The sequence below is a fragment of the Hemiscyllium ocellatum genome, chromosome 1, assembly GCF_020745735.1.
Source record: "Hemiscyllium ocellatum isolate sHemOce1 chromosome 1, sHemOce1.pat.X.cur, whole genome shotgun sequence".
NCBI classification, from domain to species: domain Eukaryota; kingdom Metazoa; phylum Chordata; class Chondrichthyes; order Orectolobiformes; family Hemiscylliidae; genus Hemiscyllium; species Hemiscyllium ocellatum.
This window is the reverse complement of record NC_083401.1, coordinates 20,610,942-20,634,349: the sequence shown is the minus strand read 5'-3', so window position 1 is coordinate 20,634,349 and position 23,408 is coordinate 20,610,942. Positions and strand designations below refer to the sequence as shown.

The 23,408-nt window shown below is 43.7% G+C and overlaps 1 protein-coding gene across 1 annotated transcript in view; it reads left to right on the top strand.

The window, feature by feature from the left end:
• slc4a11 (solute carrier family 4 member 11) overlaps window positions 1-15,244 on the top strand; it is a 104,071-nt gene extending 88,827 nt beyond the window's left edge. The window contains exons 14-17 of the mRNA XM_060833250.1: window positions 205-378; window positions 5,285-5,480; window positions 10,362-10,531; window positions 14,113-15,244. Coding sequence (XP_060689233.1) covers window positions 205-378; window positions 5,285-5,480; window positions 10,362-10,531; window positions 14,113-14,176 — 604 coding nt within the window. The 3' untranslated portion in view covers window positions 14,177-15,244. The remainder of the gene's footprint in view (window positions 1-204; window positions 379-5,284; window positions 5,481-10,361; window positions 10,532-14,112) is intronic.
• Window positions 15,245-23,408: the final 8,164 nt, after the last annotated feature.

Genomic DNA, 23,408 nt, shown 5'->3' with positions numbered 1-23,408 from the left:
TGTCATCTTATCTCTGTCTCTTTGCATTGTGGTTTTGGTTAACTGTGGCATGCTTACAGATATTTTAATATATTAAATGTTATATAAATATTTGATGTCATGAGGCTTGGGGAGTTGCCTTCCCTCACCGGTATCCTCTTTTGTTGCCTGTATGTGTTAAGTCACTGACTGCTAACTTACCCGCTTCAACTTTTCTCTTTTCAGGCTAGTAAAAGGCACAGGTTATCACTGGGATATCTTTCTCGTGGGCATAATCAACATTGCCCTATCTATTTTTGGGTTACCATGGGTACACTCTGCCTTCCCCCATTCTCCATTGCATGTCCGTGCACTGGCCTGCGTAGAGCAGAGGGTGGACAACGGGCATTTGCATGAGGTGTAAGTTAACAGAGCTCTTTGACCTCCTCTTGTCATTAGTTAATGTGTGTCTCTGATGTGTTATATCTTTTGAGCCAATTTTGTAAACTTAATAAAATAAAAGTGGGCAAGTTAAAAGTCTACAAGGCAGTTGTTAGAACTCAGCTGACATATTTGGTACTGTCTCTGGGCCCAACAAAATAGGAAAGATGCAAATACATTGAGGACAGTGCACAAATTTACCAGAACATTTCTAAGAATGAGATATGTCAGTTATGAGGAGAGCCTGAAGAATTAAGCAGAAGTGTATTATATTTGGTTTTAGATTATTTTGGATCTGGAGATTGTTAAAGGGGCAGAAATGGCTTTTAGTAAGGTGATGTACTCTTCCTGTCAGATGTGGGAGATCAGAAAGAATTTGAATGTTTCTGGAAACTGTCTCCAGGAAGCATGCTTGGTTGCAAATCCTATCAGGTCGCTTGGATCGTTTGGAGAGCCAGTTAGAGGAGATTACAAGTGCAAGGGGGTGTGATGGATGGCAATTTCAGGAAGCTAGAGAAACGGCAGATACATCAGGTAGATAGGTTACACCCAGGAATGATAGGAGAGGGAGGCAGCTAGTGCAGGACACTCCTGTCGGTATCCACATCTCAAACAGGTATGCTGTTTGAATACTGAAGGGGAATAGCCTCTCAGGGGAACGTCACACTGACAGACAGGTTTATGGTACTGTGAACTCTTTCCACTGTAATAAGGGATATGTCAGGTTTCAAGCAATCAGTTTTAATAGGGGACTGCCCCTCTTGTCAGGGGAACAGGACATTTCTGTGGCTATCAGCGAGACGTTAGGATGGTGTGTTGGCCTCCCTGGTGCTCAGATCGAGGAGAGGGTACAGAATATTCTGAAAAGGGAGAGTGACCAGCAGAAGGTCATTGTGCACGTTTGTTCCAATGCCATAGGTAGGGAAAGGGATGAAGTTCTGCAGAGAGAATGTAAGAGATTAGGCAGGAGGTTAGAAAGTAGATTCTCAAGGTGAGGAATATCTGGATTGCTTCAAGTGCCACACACTAGTGAGAGTAGGGCAGAGATAAGTGTGGCTGAGCTGGTATAGCTGGGATCTCTTCAGAGGTAGAAGTAACCTGTACAAGAAGGATTGGCTCCACTTGAATTGGAAGGGGACCAATATCATGGTGGGGAGATTTGCTTGTGCTACTTGGGAGGCATTAAACTAAGAAGAGGGGAGGAACCAAAGCACTAGTGAGAAAAGGCCGAGGCTGGTACAGTGGATAAGGGGGAGCAGCCTAAATGGTCAAGGCAGAGGAGCTTGGCATTGATAAGACTGATAAATTAAACTGCATTTACTTCAATGCGAGGCCTGACAGGAAGCTAGATGAATTTAGGGCATTGTTGGGAACATGGGACTGGGCTATCAAACCTAGTTCAGAAACGTGGCTCAGAGATGGACAGGACTAGCAGCTTAATGTTCCAGGTGTAGATGCTATAGGAAGGATAGCAAGGGAGAAGGGGGAGTGGTGTTTTGGTTAGGGATAACATAACGGCTGTACTTAGGGTCAATATTCCTGGGAGATCTTCTGGTGACATTATATGGGTGTAACTGAGAAATAAAAAAAAGGGATGATCACCTTGTATTACAGGCCCCCAATAGTCAGAAATTGAGAAGCAGATATATAAGGTGATCTCAGATATCTGTGGGAATACTATACAGACAAACCTGGATTATCCAAACCTGGTTTTAAGGTCCCAATTAAAACCATTACATCAAAGGTGTTTCCAACACTGACCGTGTCTTTTGTTTACAATGATTAAAAGTGAACTTGGCTCACTGAGATGGAAAGTATGAAGCCTGGGAGAAAGTGGGAGGGTGGAGGGGTCAATTACTAGGGGACACAGGTTCAAAGTGCAAAGGGGGGGACGTTTAAAGAGATGCGTGCGGGAGGTTTTACATGCAAAGGGTGGTGAGTGCCTGGAACATGCTGTCAGAGGAGGTGGTGGAAGCAGACACAATAGCAGCATCAAGAAGCACCTGGAGAAATACATGAACAGGAAGGGAATAGAGGGGTACAGCTCCTGTAAGGAAGACAGTTTTAGTATGGAAGGGCAAAATGTGTCGGCACAGGCTTGGAGGGCTGGCGGGTCTGTTCCTGCGCTGTTTTGTTCTTTACAAGTGATTGAGGTGTCAGTGGAGGAGCACTTTGGGACAAGTAATCATAATTCTGTTAGTTTTAAAATAGTATGGGAAAGATAGAACTGATCAAAAAGTTATTGTTCTAAATTGGAGTATGGGCAATTCTGAGTATTAGATAGGAACACTCAGAAGTTGATTGGGGAAGGCTATTTGAAGTTAACAGGATGGTTGGGTAGTGAGAGGCTTTTAAAAATGAGATAACGAGAGTTCAGAGACAATATGTTCCTGTTAGTGTGAAGGGCAAGGCTAGTCAGTGTAGGGAAAGCTGGATGACTAGAGAAATTGAGCCTCTGGTCAAGAGAAAGAAGGATGCATATGTTAGGTACAGACAGCAGGGATTAAGTGACCCTAGATGAAGGCAGTAGGGATATACTCGAGGGAAATCAAGAAGACAAAAAGGGATATGATATAGCTTTGACAAATAGTTCTGGAGAATCCAAAGAGATTCTATGAGTACATTAAGGGTAGCTAGGAAGAGAATAGGGTACCATCAATATGGCCACCTATGTGTGGAACTACAGGCGATGGGTGAGATTCGTAATGAAAATTTTGCATCAATATTTACTGTGGAGAAGGACACAGAAGCTAGGGAACTTAGGGAAATAAACAGTGAGGTCTTGAAAAGAGTTCATATTACAGAAGATGAGGTGGTGGAATTCTTTAAAGTGCATTAAGGTAGATAAACCCCTAGGACCTGGTCAGGTGTTTCCCAACGCTTTATGGATCGTATACTCTTGGATGGTGACAATAAAGCAACATGCTTTGGTAAGGCTCGAGGGTATAATGTGTGGTTTTGAAGGTCGGTATGTTCCACCTACAGAGCAGGAATTCGCTTTGAAAAGTTGTTTTTTAAAATGAGGAAAAGAATAGATGAGGTGATTCAGAGGTGTGAGGAATGAAACCAGTTCCTTTAGGTAAACCGGTCATGAAAAAATCAAACCTTTTCAGTGAACGCCATTGAGGATCCATAAACAGTAATGGAAGAAGTGTTCAGGGGAACAGTAATGGTTAGGTCTCTGGGTCATCTCTCCTGATGGGGTATGTCTAGCTGTAAAGTCAGTTAGAGACTTGGTTCAAATTTCCATCTACAACAAATTTAAGATGTAGATGGTTGTTGAATGATTGCCTGTTGCCTTGTCCCAGCTAAAAGCTGTGGATCCGAAGACTTCAATAAGCCATATTCCCGAATGGGTTAAACCTCACTTCAATCTTTTTAAGGAGGTCTATCAGCTGAGCTGAAGGAAGGCACAAATAATTCTGGATTAATCACGACCACTTCTCCATCATTTTTAAACGTTGCTGTCCTGTTGTCTTCCAGGTCAAAGATTTCCAAGCACACATGGCCTCCTTACCCTCACAATAGGCCAGAGGCTCATTTCTACATTTTTAGGGGCATGCATGTTCCAAGGGAGTTGTTCGTAGCCTTATAAATGATCACATCAGCTTTTGTTAGCATCAGCAATTTTGATGTTTTCATGCAAACTGGGAGCAGTAAAGATATAAATTTTGTGCCTTGATAAACTCAGAGACAGGAGATTGTATGACTAATCTATTGGTGGAATATCATTATAAATTGAATTAAACAGTCTTTATATGCATTGATTGTGGCACACTGCCTGAAAGCAGTTCAGAGTGAATTACTTTCTGATGTGCAGTCACTGTTATAAAATATAGTACCTGACATAATTTCTACAGAAGTGCGCTTGAGCCCACTTTATTGCTAACATGCGCTGTGGCTAAGGTACAGTGTTAGGCCTGTTCCACAACATCTCTTATTAGAGAAATAAATTGTTCTCCCAACTAAATAATGAAACAATGTCCGCAGTCCCCAACACACAATCCATTCTCTGATCGGCTCAGTTGCTTCCCATCCTTGCTGTCTCGCATGGGCGTGGCCTGCTGACAATATTTGATAACTTCCTCAAGCATGAGCTGAGCAAATCCTCTCCTGTCGGTGTTTTGGAAAGGCCGTGTGTTGGTGATGTCACATTATTGGGGGATCAGGACTAAATCAGAACAAGATCTGTCCCGTGACACGCAAACTGCCGAAGAAACTCAGCAGGTGTAGAGAGAAAGCCAAATTAGTGTTTCCAGTCCAGTGACATTTCTTCAGAACTGTTCGAAACAGTTGGATCTGAGATTACAACCAGGTCAGCAATGATCTTCTTGAATGGCAGAGCCAGCTTGAGTGGCTGAACGGCCTACCCCTACCCCGATTGATATGTTTTTTGTGTGAAACTATCAATGATGGTTGCAAAATCCCATCTTTTTCCCTCTGTGAAGCAGATCTGTCATTGTTATATGGTCTACATGTGACTGTCGACCCACAGCAATATGACAGATTCTCAACAGTCCTTTGAAACAGCCAAACAAGATGCTCTGATTCAAGGGCAATTAGAGATGAGTAACAAATTAGCCAACAATGTCCATATACCAGAGAAAAAGAAATGAGAAAGAGCGTCGGTTGTGAGTTTTAAAAACAAAGCTAGTTTTGCCCAGTAAGTCATTTACATTGTTTACATACCCTGACTAAAGGAATGTCCAATCAGAGCAGGCAAGCAGATGACTAAATTACAGGAGAGTTTATTCAAGAGTTTTTATTTTCTTTTTAAATGAGGCCAAACATGTTCAAAGAGTAAAAAGCTTGTCTGCATCCACAATAGTGCCTAACTTGTTTGTTTTTTGGTTTCCTTCCCTGTTCCCTCTTTTATCTCTCGCAGGATTGTTCGTGTAAGGGAGACCCGAGTGTCTGCTCTTGTGGCCCACATACTGGTGGGGATCTCGCTTCTGATGTTGCCCATCCCTCTGCAATGGATTCCAAAACCTGTCCTATACGGCTTGTTCCTCTACGTCTCCGTGACCTCCATCGATGGGTGCCAGTTTTTTGAGCGTTTGGCCCTTCTGTTCAAAGAGCAGGTAAAGTTGCAAATGGCCGCTGCAGAGCAACATTTGGGATGAAAGGAATTTGCCCTGACCTGCTAACCTTTATGGAGAAAGTGAGGACTACAGATGCTGGAGATCAGAGCGGAAAATGTGTTGCTGGAAAAGCGTAGCAGGTCAGGCAGTATCCAAGGAGCAGGAGAATCGACGTTTCGGGCATGAGCCTGAAGAAGGTTTCATGCCCAAAACGTCAATCCTCCTGCTCCTTGGATGCTGCCTGACCTGCTGTGCTTTTCCAGCAACACATTTTCCGCTCTGCTAACCTTTATCCCCATTTAGTACCCGTAAAGCATCTTGATTTGTTCAAGGGTCTCGATTAGATTACTTACAGTGTGGAAACAGGCCCTTCGGCCCAACAAGTCTACACCGACCCGCCGAAGCGCAACCCACCCATACATATACCCCTTACCTAACACTACGGGCAATTTAGCATGGCCAATTCACCTAACCCGCACATCTTTGTGACTGTGGGAGGAAACCGGAGCACCCGGAGGAAACCCACGCAGACACGGGGAGAACATGCAAACTCCACACAGTCAGTCGCCTGAGGCAGGAATTGAACCCAGGTCCCTGGCGCTGTGAGGCAGCAGTGCTAACCACTGTGCCACCGTGCCGCCAAATTGCTAGTTTTGGTATCGGTAATAGTTTTAACTGGAAGAAAGGGGGAAACATTGCAGTCAATAACCTGCTGCATGCTTACTGGGACACCAGTGTGTAAGAGCAGATATTGATTTTAACGGAGTAAGAGAAATAGGAATTGGAAATCAATTAGTTACACTTTCTAAACTCTGCAAATAACCGAGTCAGATTTATGGAATCGGCTTTTTATAATTTTGGGAAGTCTGTGTAAGGCATTAAAATTTTCTTCCACAAACATGCGTTGCCTTTTATCGTATATTCTTTTAAAACAATCAATCTTTTGTAATGAGCCTTGTTATAATTTCCTTTTTTATATCTGTGTTTAGCAATCCTTTCAGATCGAAATATAGATTGTAGAGTGAATATTCACCCTTAGCTTCATGGTGTGATTGAAACAACAGTACTCATGCTCTCGATGGTAAGGGATCCTGGCTACTCCAGGAGGTGGTTCCTTTCTGCATGCCCCAGTTGCTACCTAGGCTGTTGAGCCGGCCGAGATGTTAAACACGCGCTGCAAACACTGTGCGGTTAAAAATTCAGGGTGACGACATATCCCCTGTTGTCTTGAAGCTGCTGTTAGTGAATTCATGCTGCAAGTTTAAAGAGCAGCTAAAGTGGGGGCAAGCAGTGTAAACCAAACAAACAAGCATTCAAGCATTTGGGCGATAGTGATCACAATTTCCTGACCTTTGCTCCTATCCCACTCCATGAATGTAGTAAATGATATGGGAAAGTATTTATTGAGGGAGGGGGAATTACAATACTATTAGACAGGAACTGGGGCGCCTAAATTGGGAGCGCATTTTCTCAGGAAAATGCATGACAGACCGTTGGAGGTTGTTTAGGGAGTACTTGCTGTTAGTGCTGGACAGGTTTGTCCCACTGAGACAAGGAAGGGATGGTAGGGTGAAGGAAACTTGGGTCAAGAGGAAGAAGGAAGCTTACTCGAGGTTGAGGAGGTAAGGATCAGACAAGGTTCTAGAGGGTTAAAGGTTAGCGAGGAAGGAATTGAAGAATGGAATCAGGAGAACTAGAAGAGGGCATAAACAAGCTTCAGAAGGCAGGATTAAGGAAAACCCCAAGGCGTTCTACACTTATGTGAGGAGCAAGAGAATGGCCAGAGTGAGGGTAGGGTCAATCAGGGATAGTGGAGTGAACTTCTGCCTGATGTCGGAGGAGGTAGAGGAGGTCCTTAATGAATACTTTGCTTTAGTATTCACTACAGAGAGGGACCTTGTCATTTGTGATATGCTCAAACAGGTTGATATTAAGGAAGATGTGCTGAAAATTTTGAAATAATGAAGATCGCTAAGTTCCCTGGGCCAGATGGGATATATCCAAGGTTTCTACAGGTAGTGAGGGAAGAGATTGCTGCACCTTTGGCGATGATCGTTGTCCTCACACATCCATCAAAGATTCACCTGCACTTCCGTACATGTCATTTACTGTATCTGTTGCTCCCAATGCGGTCTCATCTACGTTGGGGAGAAGGAGACCTATAGAGAACATCTCGGGGACACCCAAACCAACCATCCCCACCGCCCCGTGGCCGAACACTTCAACTCCCCCAAGGAAATGCAGGTCCTGGACCTCCTTCATCACCATTCCCTTACTACCTGACGCCTGGAGGAAGAATGCCTCATATTCTGTCTTAGGACTCTCCAACCCCATCAATGTGGATTTCACCAGTATTCTCATTTCCCCTCTCCCCACCTTTATCCCAGTTCCAATCTTCCCCAGCTCGGCACCGTCCTCATGACCTGTCCTACCTGTCCATCTTCCTTCCCACCTAACCGCTCCACCATCCTCTTCAACCTATCACCATCACCCCACCTCCATCCACCTATCGCATTCTCTGCCACCTTCCCACCTCAGTCTCACCGCCGTCTCATTTATCCCTCCACCCTCTTGGCTCAGCACCATTCTTGATGAAGTGTTTTTGCCCGAAACGTTGATTCTCCTGCTCCTCTGATGCTGCCTGACCTGTTGTGCTTTTCCAGCACCACACTCTTGACTTTACGTCCTCACTGTCAACTGGGATTGTGCCAGATGATTGGAGGGTGACAAATTTTATTCCCTTGATCAAGAGAGGGAATAACGATAATCCTGGGAATTACAGACCAGTCAGTCTTACATCTATGGTGGGCAAATGTTTAGAGAAGATTCTGAGACAGGATTTATGATTAGTTGGAAAACTATAGTTTGGTTCAAATAGTCGGTATGGCTTTGTGAGGGGCAGGTCATGCCTTCCAAGCCTTATTGAATTCTCTGAGGATGTGACAAAACACATTGATGAAGGTAGAATGGTGGATGTGGTCTATGGATTTTAGCAAAGCATTTGATGAGGTTCCCTGTAGTAGGCCCATTCAGAAAGTAAGGAAGCTTGCATTACAGGGAAATTTGCCTGACTGGATACAGAATTGGCTGGCCCATAGAAGGCAGAGGGTGGTAGTTGATAGGAAGTACTCAGCCTGGAGCTCGGTGACCAGTGATGTTCCACAGGGATCTGTTCTGGGACCTCTGCTCTTTGTGATTTTTATAAATGACTTGGATGAGGAAGTGGAAGGATGGGTTAGTCAGTTTGCCGATGGCATGAAGGTTGGTGGAGTTGTAGATAGTGTGGAGGGCTGTTCTAGGTTGCAATGGGACATTGACAGGATGGAGAGCTGGGGGCTGATAAGACGCAGATGGAGTTCAACCTGGAAAAGTGTGAAGTGATTCATTTTGGAAGGTCAACTTTGAATGCAGATCACAGGGTTAAAGGCAGGATTCTTGGCAGTGTGGAGGAACAGATAAATCTTGGGGCCCATGTCCACTGATTCCTCAAAGTTGTCACCCAAGTTCATAGGGTTGTTAAGATGGCGTATGATGTGTTGGCTTTCATTAGCAGAGGGATTGTATTTAAGGGCCACGAGGTTATGCTGCAGCTCTATAGAGCCCTGGCTAGACCACACTTGGAATATTGTGTTCAGTTCTGGTTGCCTCATTATAGGAAGGATGTGGAAACTTTAGAGAGGGTGCAGAGGAAATTTACCAGGATGCTGCCTGGACTGGAGGGCATATCTTATGAAGTAAGGTTGAGGGAGCTGGGGCTTTTCTCATTGGAGTGAAGAAGGGTGAGAGGTGACTTGATAAATGTGTACATGACAATAAGAGGCATAGATAGTGAATAGTCAGACTTTTTTCCAGGGCAAAAATGTCTATCATGAGGGGGCATAATTTTATGGCGATTGGAGGAAAGTTTAAGGGAGATGTCAGAGGGTTCTTTACACAGAGCATGGTGGCTGCATGGAATGTACTGCCAGCGGTGGTAGTGTCAGATACATTCGGGAGACATTTAAGCAACTTTTGGAAAGGCACATGGTTGATAGTAAAATGAAGGGTAGGTAGATTAGTTTGATCTTAGAGTAGGATAAAAGGTCACAACGTCAAGGGTCAAAGGGCCTGGACTGTTTTATGTTCAGTGTAAACCAGCTGCTTCTGGGCTTTGTAAAGTCTGTATTTCAACTTAATGTGTTGGAGCAGGAATAGGCCATGCACCCCTCAAATCTGTCTGCCGTTCACTAACGTTATGGCTGATCCTTGACCTTGCTTCCACTTCCAGCCTTCATCCAATATCCCTTGAATCCTTCAGTATCTCAATGTCTTTTGGTTTCTGTCATGAATATGCTCAACAGTGGAACATCCCCAATCCTCTGGGATAAATAATTCCAATGATTTACAAATGGAGCAAAAAGATTTCCCCCAAATTTCTGTCACTTCCTTTTTATTCGTGCTAGGCATGTGGGTGTCACTAGATAGCCCAACATTTACAGCCTTTCTCAAGGGCCTTGAGGAAGCATCTTGCCATGAGGAGAAATCTCGATCACTTGTGCCCCAGCCTCACCTCCAACCCCCACTGTCTCCAAAAGCCTTGTGGATGCTGTGATCATTAGGAGTATGGCATATTGAGAGAAATAGGTTTTAGTTGGTTAAGGTTGTCGAGGGAAATGGATCAAAAGTGGGAGAGGTGCAAGTGGTATTATCGGTCACCTGAAGGCCTGAATGACTTCCATTCCTTGTATTCCAAGGAACCAGAATTTTTTAACCAAACTTCTCAACCAATTCTCATCCTCCTTGTTCTCCCACAGCCTCCCCGCCCACCCTCCCTGTAATTTAATTCTGAATGGAAACTCTGTGTTTTGTATAATTATTGTCTTCTTTTCAAATATGCTCTAGATGTCTTATCCCCCTACGCACTACATCAGGAGAGTTCCCCAGAGGAAGATCCATTACTTCACTGGTCTCCAGCTGATTGAGATTGCCATTCTCTGTGGCTTTGGAATGGCTCCGATTCCCTACTTGAAGATGGTATTCCCCCCAATCATGCTCGCCATGGTCCCCATCAGGTTCGTCCTTTTTTTTTCAGGTGGACCTTCTAATGTTGCGCTCTAATCTTGAATTGTGGACTAATTCTTGTGCACATGTTTGAAAGGGTTTGATATAATTTAGATAAATGCATTTGACAGAGGCAATGGCTGAGCAGCCCCACTGCTTTATTAATCCAGAGACCCAGATAATCTTAGAATGTAGAACATTACAGCGCAGTATAGGCCCTTTGGTCTTGATGTTTTACTGACCTGAGAAACCAATCTCAAGCCCATCTATCTTCACTATTCTGTTTTCATTCATATGCCTATCCAATTACCATTTAAATTCCCTTATACTTGGTGGGTTTGCTACTGTTGCAGGCAACGCATTCCATGCCCCTACTACACTAAGTTAAGAAACTACCTCTGACATCTGTTCTGTATCTATCACTCCTCAATTTAAAGTCATGTCCCCTCGTTTTAACTATCACCATCTGAGGAAAAAGGTTCTCACTCACCACCCTATCCAACCCTCTGATTGTCTTATATGTCTCTATTAAGTCACTTCTCAACCTTCTCTCTCATGTAAACAGCATCCAGTCCCTCAGCCTTTCCTCTTAAGACCTTCCCTCTATACCAGGCTGCATCCTAGTAAATCTCTTCTGAACCCTTTCCAAAGCTCCCACATTCTTCCTATAATGCAGTGACCAGAACTATACGTAATATTCCAAGTATGTCCATACTAGGGTTTCGTACAGCTGCAGCATGACCCGAATGGCACTGAAACTCCATCCCTCTACTAAAAGCTAATGCACCATATGCCGCCTTAACAACACTCTCAGCCTGGGTGGCAACTTTCAGATAGATACCGAGATCTGTCTGTTCATCTACACTACCAAAAACCTTACCATTAGCCCAATAATCTGTATTCCTGTTACTCCTTCCAAAGTGAATCACCTCCTGCTCTTCCACACTAAACTCAATTTGCCACCTCTCAGCCTAGCTCTGCAGTTTATCTATGTCCCTCTGTTACCTGAAACATCCTTTGGGCTCTATCCACGACTCTACCAACCATAGTGTCATCTGCAAATTTGCTATTCCATCCTTATTTGCGGTCATCCAGGTATTTTACATGAGTGACCAACAGCAGTTGCCCTAAAATAGATCCTTGTGGTACCCCACTTGGAATGTATTGGGGACCCAGGTCCATGGCAAATATTGAAATTTTGAATTCAATAAGAATCTAGAATTTAAGGGTTTAATGATGACCCTGAAATGTTTTTGTTCGGTAAAATAAAGCCATCTGGTTCACCTTTAGAAAAGGAAATGTACCCTCCTCACCTGTTCTAGCTAGTGTGTGTGACCCATAGCAATGGGGTCCACCGTTGGGATGGGCAATAAATGCTGGCGAAGCTATGTCCACGTTCCATGAATGAATGAAAAAATTAAATGGAGAAGGGAACAAAAGAGACAAGTGCACTTTAGGGAGAAAATTCAAGAAAGAATGGAAAGATTGTTTGGGAGACCTGAGAAATGCAGACATTCTCTGGAAGGTTGTGAGACTGAAAAGAGGTTAGAGTTGATGAGTGGGGCGAGGCCTTGGACAGGATTTCAAAACCAGTGTGACAATTAAAAACCAATGCCATGATGAACTGGTGTTGGTCAGTAAGTATGGAGTGGTGAGTGACCGAGATTCGGATGTGAAATAATGGGTACATTAAAAGCAGTTTCGTGCTGGAAGTTAGGGTGATGCTCTTCAACTACATGGTTTTCAGTTCTTTCTGACATAGAACAGTCATGTAACTTTTACGTGACAATATAGAACAAAGAAGTATTTTTATTATACAGGCTAAGGACTTTATTCCAATGAAGATTTATTTTATCATCATCTTCAACTTAGTTGCTGTGGTGAATGCCTTTAACTTTGACCAGGTTGCAGTCCCTGGCACAGGATTACCTGACACTGTGTGTGCATGTGATAGTTGACCAAAATGATGCAGCCTCATCAGAGTCCAGAAATATTTCCTCGACTTTTACAGCATAGGAATTGATGGCATTCAGTCCATTGAGTAGTGTCTGCTCTGAGAAAAGGTCTCCACTAAATCCCACCTCCAGGAACTCCATCAGACTGTTGTTAGCCACTGAGTTGTCCATAAAGGTTATCCTAGAATCCCATAGTGCAGAAGAGGCCTTTTGGCCCATCAATTCTGTATTGCCAAAATAGATATTACATATAACATACAACAGTACAGCACAGAACAGGCCCTTCAGCCCACGATGTTGTGCTGACCATTGATCCTCATGTATGCACCCTCACATTTCTGTGACCATATGCATGTCCAGCAGTCTCTTAAATATCCCCAATGACCCTGCCTCCACAACTGCTGCTGGCAACGCATTCCATGCTCTCTCAACACTGTGTAAAGAACCCGCCTCTGACATTCCCTCTATACTTTCCTCCAACCAGCTTAAAACTATGATCCCTTGTGTTAGTCATTTCTGCCCTTGGAAATAGCAGGAAAATTGCCGAATTGGGCAAAAGCCCTTCATCAGGAATAGAGGATGAAGGGCTTTTGCCTGAAAAGTCAATTTTCCGGCTCCTTGGATGCTGCCTGAATCTGTGTTTTTCCAGCACCATTCTAATCTAAGCCCCGGTTTCCAGCAACTGCAGTCCTCCCTTCTGCCTATCTTCAGGAATCCGTAGGCACACGTCCCCTGTTTCCCTGAGCTTTATAGTGGCCTGACATTCATTGAGTACTTTCCTTGACTAATCAGATTGGTGACACAAAAACTGTGGTGTCTTTAAAAGAAGGATTTGAGGGGAATTGCAGAGCTGAGAGACTTAGCGGCTGAAGACATAGCGGTGGGGCAAAGGTAATGGAGGATGCACAAAATCAGGGAATTGGAGCAGCACAGGACTGTTAAATCCTGTGGATGCTGGAAAGCTGAAATAAACACAGGATGTTGGAGGAGCTCCGTAGGTCTGGCAGAAGCTGAAGGGGAGTCATAGTGGACTCAAAATGGTTAACTCTGTTTCTGTCTCAACAGATGCTGCCAGACCGACTGAGTTTCTCCAGGAGTCTGAGTTTATAGGGCAGGGTCAGGCTCAGGCTCTGTCAGATCCAAAAGGACTTTAGCTTTGCTTTGTTAGTTGGTTTTTGCTGGTGGCTGGAGCTGAAAGCTTGAATTCTCTGCAGCCAGAGTGAAATCTTCAAGGAGTTTCCTCTTAAAAGTCAAAAGGGGGACAAATTGTTTCTTTCCACTGGACTGGAGAGAGGGAGCGCGTGCTAATAATAAATAACTTTGCCAAGGGTGTGTTTATGGGATGCTGCTTATATTGGGACAGTTGAGGATTATTGATTAAATAATGCATTATCTTGAGTGTTTCAATTGAGTAGAGTTATGCCAATTCTTCTTTTTATTGTATTTCAACTCTGTAAGAATAAAATGTTTTGAATAAAACTTAGTGGTGGACCAATTGAATCGTATTTGGGACAGTGTGTTACACTTGCTGCTTTAAAAATATATATAAAGGTTAGGGCATAGGCTATATCCATAATATGCTAGAGGGGAGGCTGGTGTGGTCCATAACAATTCTTAAACTGTTGTTTTATTCACAGATGCTACATCCTCCCTCGAATAATTGAAGCCAAGTATTTGGATGCAATGGATGCAGAGCATTAAAAGACAACAGAATCAGCGGGTGTACCCACGTGCTGTGTATCACAGAATGTGTCCAGAGATGTGTTTTTTGTGCATCAGTGCTTAAGGACCAACCAAAGCAGCTGGCACTTGACTCAGATCCAGCAAGTGCCCACCTTATCCATTTTACTACAAACAACCCTTGTGCTACAAGACTTGTGCACCAATCTTGAAATGCCTCTTGTTTTTTTTTGATTGCCCTCTTTTTGGAGAAAGTTGCACAGTGGAGAATGTGTCTGTGGTAGCAGGAGATAGACCATTGAAACAAAATGGTTTAGTGTTCTTTCAGTCCATCAATCCCAATCCAAACCCGCACCCTCCTGCCCTTCCTTTTTCAGACTAATCCAGACTCTTTCCTTTAATGGGGATGTTCAGGGAATAATATTTGCGTTTGTAACATCATGGATTTGCTTTCTGAAGCAGAGTGTGCAATATGCAGTATCTCTGCTCTGTAATAAATGTAAGGGAATTATGATTTTGTTTTTGCATAGCTCACATGCATGTTGGGCTACCCATTTTGATGCTGTATCTGCACCCACGTTTCCACCATATGTACTTTAAATCTTCTGATTTAAAGGGATATTTATATGGTTTGTTTGCGTAATGTGTATGTATTCCATCTTTAGCTTTTTTAATATTTTCACAAGTGTCTCACTGGTTAGAACATAGTTTTTCTTTGAATGGGCGAGACTGGCACAAATGAGGTCTGTAAAGCTTTGCTGAAATTTGGTCACAAGCTGATGACTGAGCTGGCTGTGATGGAATTAGAGTACAAGAGCATTTCTTTCATCTTAAAGCCAATGGCATGCATCTAATTAACCAGCCTGACACCATCAGCCCTGCCTCCTCTTGAATCTCCCTCCCTTTCAACCAGCTTCTTCACTTCCTGCTTCCTCTCTCCTCCCTTGCTCCTTCCCACTGTTACTCAACAATCTCCATTCATATGACCTACGAGAGAGTTTCATGGTGCTTCCTCTACTCAGGTAGAGCTATAATGTAAATGGATTGTAATGTAAATGATTTTCTCCTGTATTAATGTTATGATTCAAAATCTGCGATACAGTAATGTGTAACAATTATGGCATTGGTCAATTATTTCAGATGTTTCAACTGGTCTGACATATCTTTGACATTTGATACTCAATGAGTGAACGGTACTGTCAGTGAATCTGAGAAACTAAAACTCCAGAGCTATTTTCTAAAGTGCTCCTACTGTCTTTTATTTAAATTGGGAGACAGCTTGTGCAATTTGACAACGGTGATAGTTGCTCCATCCTTGGCACGTCCTATCCGCATTAACGACACTAGGGTGAGCTCTAACCTCGGTCCATCGTAAAGTAACTCTGTGTCTACTTCATGCTAAAATTGAAATTCCCTTTCACTGTCACACTGATGTTCAGCTTTAGAAGCTTCACAGCTGTGCTTGACCTTGAGGTTAGTGGGGGGGATTGTTGCACAGATACCCAGAAACATGGAGAGCAGGAGTAAGTGATTCAGCCCTCTAAACCTGCTCCACCATGCAACGTTATCATGGCTTCCCATCAAACCCATATCCTGTTTGTGATTTCTCCCCATACCCTTTGATCCCTTTAGCCCTAAGAACTATTCTACTTCCTTCAATCAATCATTTTGGCCTCCAATTGCTTTCTGTTGGAGAACATTCCACAGGCTCACCACTCTCTGGGTGAAGAATCTTTTTCTTTCAGTCCTAAATCGTCTACCCCATATCCTTAGACTGAAACCCCTTGGTTACACCCCGATCATCAAGAACATCCTTCTTGCCTCTACCCTGTCTAGTCCTGTTAGAATTTTATTGGTTTCTTTTAGAAGTCCCCCTATCACCACCACCCCCCACACAGGCACACTTTTAAACTCCAATCAATATAGTCCTATCTGAACCATTCTCCCATCAGTTTTGCCATTCCAGGAGTCAATCTGGTCAACTTACTGCCTCCACTGCCAGCAGGTCTTTCCTCAGATAAGGAGACCAAAACTTCACATAATATTCTTAGACAAGGGTTTTGGCTATTAATGCTACCAATTGGTTGGTGAATCTGGAAAAAAAAGATATTGTGACTGTAAGTTCTGTATTTACAGAACCCTGTCGCGGTTCTCCAAAAGGTAACATTGTGGTTTCTGAGCAATGAATTACAGCAAAGGGCAGCAGTTGTTGATTTATCATTGGGGAGGTAGCATTGTGGTAATGTCACTTGTCAATTAATCAAGAAACCCCAAACCCCTGGTCCGAGACATAGGTTCGGAACGCAGCCGAAGGAATTTAAGTTTCGTTCAAAAATCTGGAATTATAAGATGGTCTTGTTTGATCTGATCTACAGGTCTCCAGATGTCCTATCATCTGGGATGACATAACCAGCCTGTTGTAAGCACATCAGTGTTTGAGCAACCTAGGCAGGCCTTCCCAGGGATTATCACATCTCATGAAAGAATCCCACCACTGCCATTTCAGCTGGTCAGCTCCGACCGCCGCAGTATTGATAAAAATGCTGCTTCAGTCCCCGCTGCGTTGATGTTCCAGGGGGATTAACTGTGGTAAATTAGTGGGCGGCACGGTGGCACAGTGGTTAGCACTGCTGCCTCACAGCGTCTGAGACCCGGGTTCAATTCCCGACTCAGGCGACTGACTGTGTGGAGTTTGCACGTTCTCCCCGTGTCTGCGTGGGTTTCCTCCGGGTGCTCCGGTTTCCTCCCACAGTCCAAAGATGTGCGGGTCAGGTGAATTGGCCATGCTAAATTGTCCATAGTGTTAGGTAGGGGTAAATGTAGGGGTATGGGTGGGTTGCGCTTCGGCGGGTCGGTGTGGACTTGTTGGCCCGAAGGGCCTGTTTCCACACTAAGTCTAATCTAAAAAAATAAAATAAAAAATGTGACAACCATTTTGCACGTGGGAACAAGATGAATTACCACTACTTGACATTCTGTGTGGTATCAGTTGAGAGAGAAATGTTGGCTGATGAGTTGAGATAGCTTTCTATTTTATAAGGTGTTGCCAGGTTTGGGAGGTCATGTTGTGGCTGTACAGGGCATTGGTTAGGCCACTTTTGGAGTACTGCATTGTACTCTGGTCTCCCTGCTGCAGAAAAGACGTTGTGAAAGTTGAAAGTGTTCAAAATGTATTTACAAGGATGTTGCTAGGGTTGTAGGTTTTGAATTCTAGGAAAAGGTTGACTAGGCTGGGGATATTTTTCATGGCACGCCAGAGGCTGAGGGGATGTACAGGACATTGGTTAGACCAGAGATGGAATATTGCGTGCAACTCTGGTCTCCTTCCTATCGGAAAGATGTTGTGAAACTTGAAAGGTTTCCTCCCTATCGGAAAGATTGACAAGGATGTTGTCAGGGTTGGAGGATCTGAGCTACAGGGAGAGGCTGAACAGGCTGGGGCTGTTTTCCCTGGAGTGTCGGAGGCTGAGGGGTGACCTTATAGAGGTTTACAAAATTATGAGGGGCATGGATAGGATAAATAGACAAGTCTTTTCCCTGGGGTGGGGGAGTCCAGAACTAGAGGGCATTGGTTTAGGGTGAGAGGGGAATGATATAAAAGAGACCTAAGGGACAACTTTTTCATGCAGAGGGTGGTACATGTATGGAATGAGCTGCCAGAGGATGTGGTGGAGGCTGGTACAATTGCAACATTTTAAGAGGCATTTGGGTGGGTTTATGAATAGGAAGGATTTGGAGGGATATGGGCCGGATGCCAGCAGGTGAGACTAGATTGGGTTGGGATATCTGGTCGGCATGGACGGGTTGGACCAAAGGGTCTGTTTCCGTGCTGTAAGTCTCTGTGACTCTAAGTGCTCAGTCACACTAAGTTTGCTAGTTTGTGCTTCTCAACCAAAAGCCCTACTTAACCTATTTAACCTGATAGTCAGTCCTACTTAATTTAAGGAATCAAGGGATCCAGGGAGAGTGCAGGTAAGTGGTGTTGACATACCCATCAGCCAAGATTGAATGGCAGAGTGGACTGATGAGCTGAATGGCCTTACTTCCACTCCTAGGTCTTATGGGCTTATATCTAACCCACTAAATGAGTACCTGGTTTGAGCTACTCTTAATTAAACCAAACTACTCTTCCACTGAAACCTGTTAAGGGCCTTGCTTGAGGTTGGGAAGAATTAAATTTTCAACTTCCTTCCACACCTGCAAGCACTCAGTTTTACTGAAAGGACAAAGCAGCAATGCTATTATTTAAGTTGCCCACCACCCTGACTTGGTGATTATTTTCATATGTCATCTGAAGCTCCTTGTATGGGCTCTTGCCTCAGAAAGTTATGCATTTGAGTTCCATGAAAGGATCCTGACTGATAACATGTTGCTGCACTGTTGGAAATGCTAAGCTTTAGATGACACATTAACTAAACACCTAAAGAGGGGAAACTGGTGGGATTATGATAATGTCACTGGTCTAGTAATCCAGAAAAGGAATCGGTTCAACTTCCATTCTTGCTGCTGGTACAACTTAAACCAGTTTTATTAAATGAATTTATTGTAAGACCCCATCAGGTTCACAAATGCCTCCAGTGAGGGAAATCTGCCAAACTTTCCTGGTCCGACCCAAATATGATTCCAATTCCACAGAAATGCAGATGACACCGAACTGTCCTTGTAAAGAACTCAGCAAATCCTCAGTTGTAAGGGTAGTTAGGGTTGGGCAACAGTTCCCAGTGCTGTCTAGATTCCAAGAAAAGGTCTTTTAAAAAGTGGTCTTTGTTTTCTTTCTGTTTAGAGGACCTTGCTGTGTGCAAATTGGCTATGTGCTCTTCCAGCACCACTAATCCAGAATCTGGTTTCCAGCATCTGCAGTCATTGTTTTTACCTATGGTTCATTGTGTTACATTTCTAAACCCAATAGGTTTACAATTTTTGTTTATGTAGCCTGTTCTCTATTTAAGCCTTTAGTATTTGACTTTGGCTCAGTGGTATGAGGCAGCAGTGCTAACCACCAGGGATTCAGGTTCAATCCCACTCTCTGGGTGACCATCTGTGCGGAGTTTGTACATTTTCCCTGTGTCTGTGTGGGTTTCCTCTCACACACTCCAAAGATGTTAGGTGGATTGGCCATACTAAATTCCCCACATTGTTTAGGGAAATGCAGGTTAGGTAGCTGAGTCATGGGAAAATGCAAGGTTACAGGGAAATTGGGGGAGTGAGGGAGAATGGGTCTGGGTGGGGTGCTGTTTAGAGGGTTAGTATGGACTCAGGCCAAATAACCTGTTTCCACACTGTAGGAATTCTATGATTTGTTTGATAAGTTTGTACTCCTGCCAATGTCAGTGTGCATTTCTTGACAAGTAGTGCCTAGAATTGAATGCAGCACTCCAAGCAGAGTCAAGAACATAATGTCTTTGTATATCCCATCTCTCTACTCCAGCTGCCTTGTCTGACTACTATGTTTAATATTGTTGTGGAAGTGCTGGTGTTGATCTGGGTTGGACCAAGTGAAAAATCACACAACACCAGATTGTCGTCAGACGGGTTTCTGTGAAAACGTGAGCTTTTGGAGTTGTGCTCCTTCCTCAGGTGTAGTATGAGAGAGGGAAGGAATACCGGCACAGAATTTATAAGCAGAAAGGTAGCAACCTTTCAGATAAAGCTGTTGGACTTTAACCTAGTGTTGTAGGATTTTTGTTGAAAATGTGTTGCTGGTTAAAGCACAGCAGGTTAGGCAGCATCCAAGGAATAGGAAATTCGACGTTTCGGGCATAAGCCCTTCATCAGGATGAAGGGCTTATGCCTGAAACGTCGAATTTCCTATTCCTTGGATGCTGCTTAACCTGCTGTGCTTTAACCAGCAACACATTTTCAACTGTGATCTCCAGCATCTGCAGACCTCACTTCTTACTTGTAGGATTTTTGACCATGATTAATATTGATATTATCCAAACTGGGGCCATAAGGTGTTATGTACAAAATGGCCTGTTAGTGGCACCATTGAGCTTGTACCAATGCTGTTCCCAATGGCACCACCAGCAGGCAGTCATTGGTACTTCAGCTTTGGGTGTTTTGGGGCTGTTGTGGGAGATTATGGCATCAGTATCCTTTGGAGTGCAAGTATCCTTATGATTCATAGCATGTTTAGCTCTTATTTTAGCCAAGTAATTACCTCCTGAAATGTGTTCACTTCCATCTGTGGTTCCACCTCCAGAAAGAAACACTTGTCTTTACATTGGGCTTTCCATAGACCACCAAGAGTCTTGAGACATTGAAAAGCAGTTTCTGTTAAAACACAGATAACATTAGCAGCCAACTTACATGTAGCAAGTCCCTTCCCTCACAACCAACAATGTGAGCAGATAATCTGTGTCTGTACCATTGATTAATCCCTCAATTTTCTTTGAAATACTGCTGTGAAATTTAATATTGTCAGTACTATGAATGTGTCAATCCCTGTAGATTTAAACCCAGAGCCAGATAAAATTGTTATTAACTGAGTCACAACTGACATTTTAAGTGACCAGTAGTACAATCCTTTGATATCTGTGTGCTCTTTCAGAACTGACCTGCGTGCAATTCCCTCCAAATATCCGACATTTTTCAGCATCAGGGTGTTCTGATCTGAATTTACCCCCTCTAATTCTAAGGCTGTGTCCACGAGTCCTAGTCTCCTCGCCTAACAGAAACAATTTCCTAGTGTCCACCCTTCCTAAGCCATTTATTATCTTGTAAGTTTCTATTAAGTCTCCCCTTAATCTTCTAAACTCCAATGAATACAATCCCAGGATCCTCAGCCTTTCCTCATATGTTAGACCAACCATTCCAGGGATCATCCGTGTGAATCTCCGCTGGACACGCTCCAGTGCCAGTATGTCCTTCCTGAGGTGTGGGGTCCAAAACTGGACACAGTACTCCAAATGGGGCCTAACCAGAGCTTTATAAAGTCTCAGTAGCATAACGGTGCTTTTATATTCCAATCTTCTTGAGATAAATGACAACATTGCATTCGCTTTCTTAATCACGGACTCAACCTGCATGTTTAACTTTAGAGAATCCTCGACTAGCACTCCCAGATCCCTTTGTACTTTGGAAGTCCAAAGATGTGCAGGCTAGCTGGATTAACCATAGGAAATGCAGGATTATGGGGTACGAGGATAAGTCTAGGTGGGTTGCTCCTCGGTGGGTTGGGTGTGGACTTGATGAGCCAAATGGTCTGCTTCCGCGCTGTAGGAATTCTATGCTTCTTTAATGCACTTCGTAAAGCCTTTATTCACAAATGGTGTGGGTTTGTGCATTGAAGTGGAGGGGCCAGGGGTAGTGGGTGATGTGGGTGGGTGGGTGGTTTTGGATGTGCAACGTCACCCACCCAGACAGGATTTTTTTATGACTCATCCTGTGCAATCATGTTAAAATCAATTCAATCCATCTGTCCCACATGGAGCACCCACAGATTCGACCAGGGCTTAAGCGTTTTACAGGAAGTGGCTGCAGCAAGAATTGGAGGCTTTTTGTCAAAATATTCCTGAACTTGCTGGATTCTAGGAGAGTTCCAGTAGATTAGAAAACAGTGAATGCAATGCTGCTGTTTGAGAGGTGGGAGGAGACAGAAGGCAGGAAACTAGAGGACAGTTAACTGAGCATCTGTCATTTGAGAAAATACTGGACTCTTCCAGTATTAAGGAAGGAATAAATGGACATTTAGAGAACTTATATGCAATCAGAAGTAACATGGTTTTGCGAGGGCAAAATCATCTTGAACAAAATGAAAACCAAGAACTGCTGATGCTTCAACTCAGAAATAAAAACAGAAATTGCTGGGGAAATTCAGCAGGCCTGAAAGCCATCTATAGAGAGAAATAGGAGTTAATGATTTGGGTCCAGTTTCTGTTCTTATGAAGAACTGGACCTGAAATGTTAACTCTGCTTTCTTTCTGCAGATGCTGCCCAAACTGTTGTGTTTTTACTGCAATTTCTGATTTTGTGATCACATTGGACAAATTTGCTAGCGTTCTTTGAGGTCAAATAACAAGTCATGAGTCACTACCTGGTATGGCAATTGTATTGAAGACAGTTACAGAGAGTGGTGAACTCGGCCCGGGACAATCACAAAGTCCAACCTCCCATCTATGGAATCCATCTACCAGGCCCACTGTCAAGGAAAGGCCGCCAGCATTCTCAAAGATCCATCCCACCCTGGCAATGTTTTTCTACAACCTCTACCATCGGGGAGAAGGTACAGAAGCCTGAACACATGCACCGGCTGGTTTCATAACAGTTTTAATCCTACTGTTGTTAGAATTCTGAATGGACTCTCAAACCGTTAACATTCGCCAGGACCTGTGTTTTGGTTTTTGCCACTGTTTACCTATTATTTACTTATCTATGCGACTTAACTCTGTGATCTGCCTGTACTGCTCGCAAGACAAAGCTTTTCACTGTGCCTTGGTACACGTGACATAAAATTCAATTCAATGCAGTTGATAAAAGGGAACTGGTAAGTCCAGGTAAATGGAATTAGTGTAGTTTTGTGTTTGTCGGTGGGCGGAAGGACCTGCTTCTATGCTGTATGACTGTGGCTGATAGGTGAGTTGGTTTGGGTTAGATTAGATTCCCTACAGTGTGGAAACAGGCCATTTGACCCAAACAGTCCACACCGACCCTCCGGTGTAACCCACCCAGATCCATTCCCTTGCATTTACCTCTGACTAAGGGACCTAACGTTATGGGCAATTTAGTAGGCCAATGCAAATGACTTGAGTTCATGGTATGGGGGGGTGGTGGGGTGTAATGTATTAGTGTGGATAGGATAACACACAGGACAAAGAATTAGGAACAAAAGGTTTTTTTCCAGGTTGGAAAGACATAACTAATAAAGTGCCTCAATTCCTTATGATCTAGTTAGATTAGTGACTTGGAGGAGGAGGCAGAGTGTAATTTACCTAAATTTGTTGATGACACAAAATTAAGTGGCAGGGCATTTTGTGATGAGGCCACAGTCATCTGCAAGGGGATAGAGATTGTGAGAGTAGACAATCATCGAGCACATAGAGTTTAATGTAGAGAAGGGAGAGGCCATGCACTTAGGGAAGATAAATCATAACTGAAAATGTGTTGCTGGTTAAAGCACAGCAGGTTAGGCAGCATCCAAGGAACCGGAAATTCGACGTTTCGGGCCAGAGCCCTTCTTGATTCCTGATGAAGGGCTCTGGCCCGAAACGTCGAATTTCCGGTTCCTTGGATGCTGCCTGACCTGCTGTGCTTT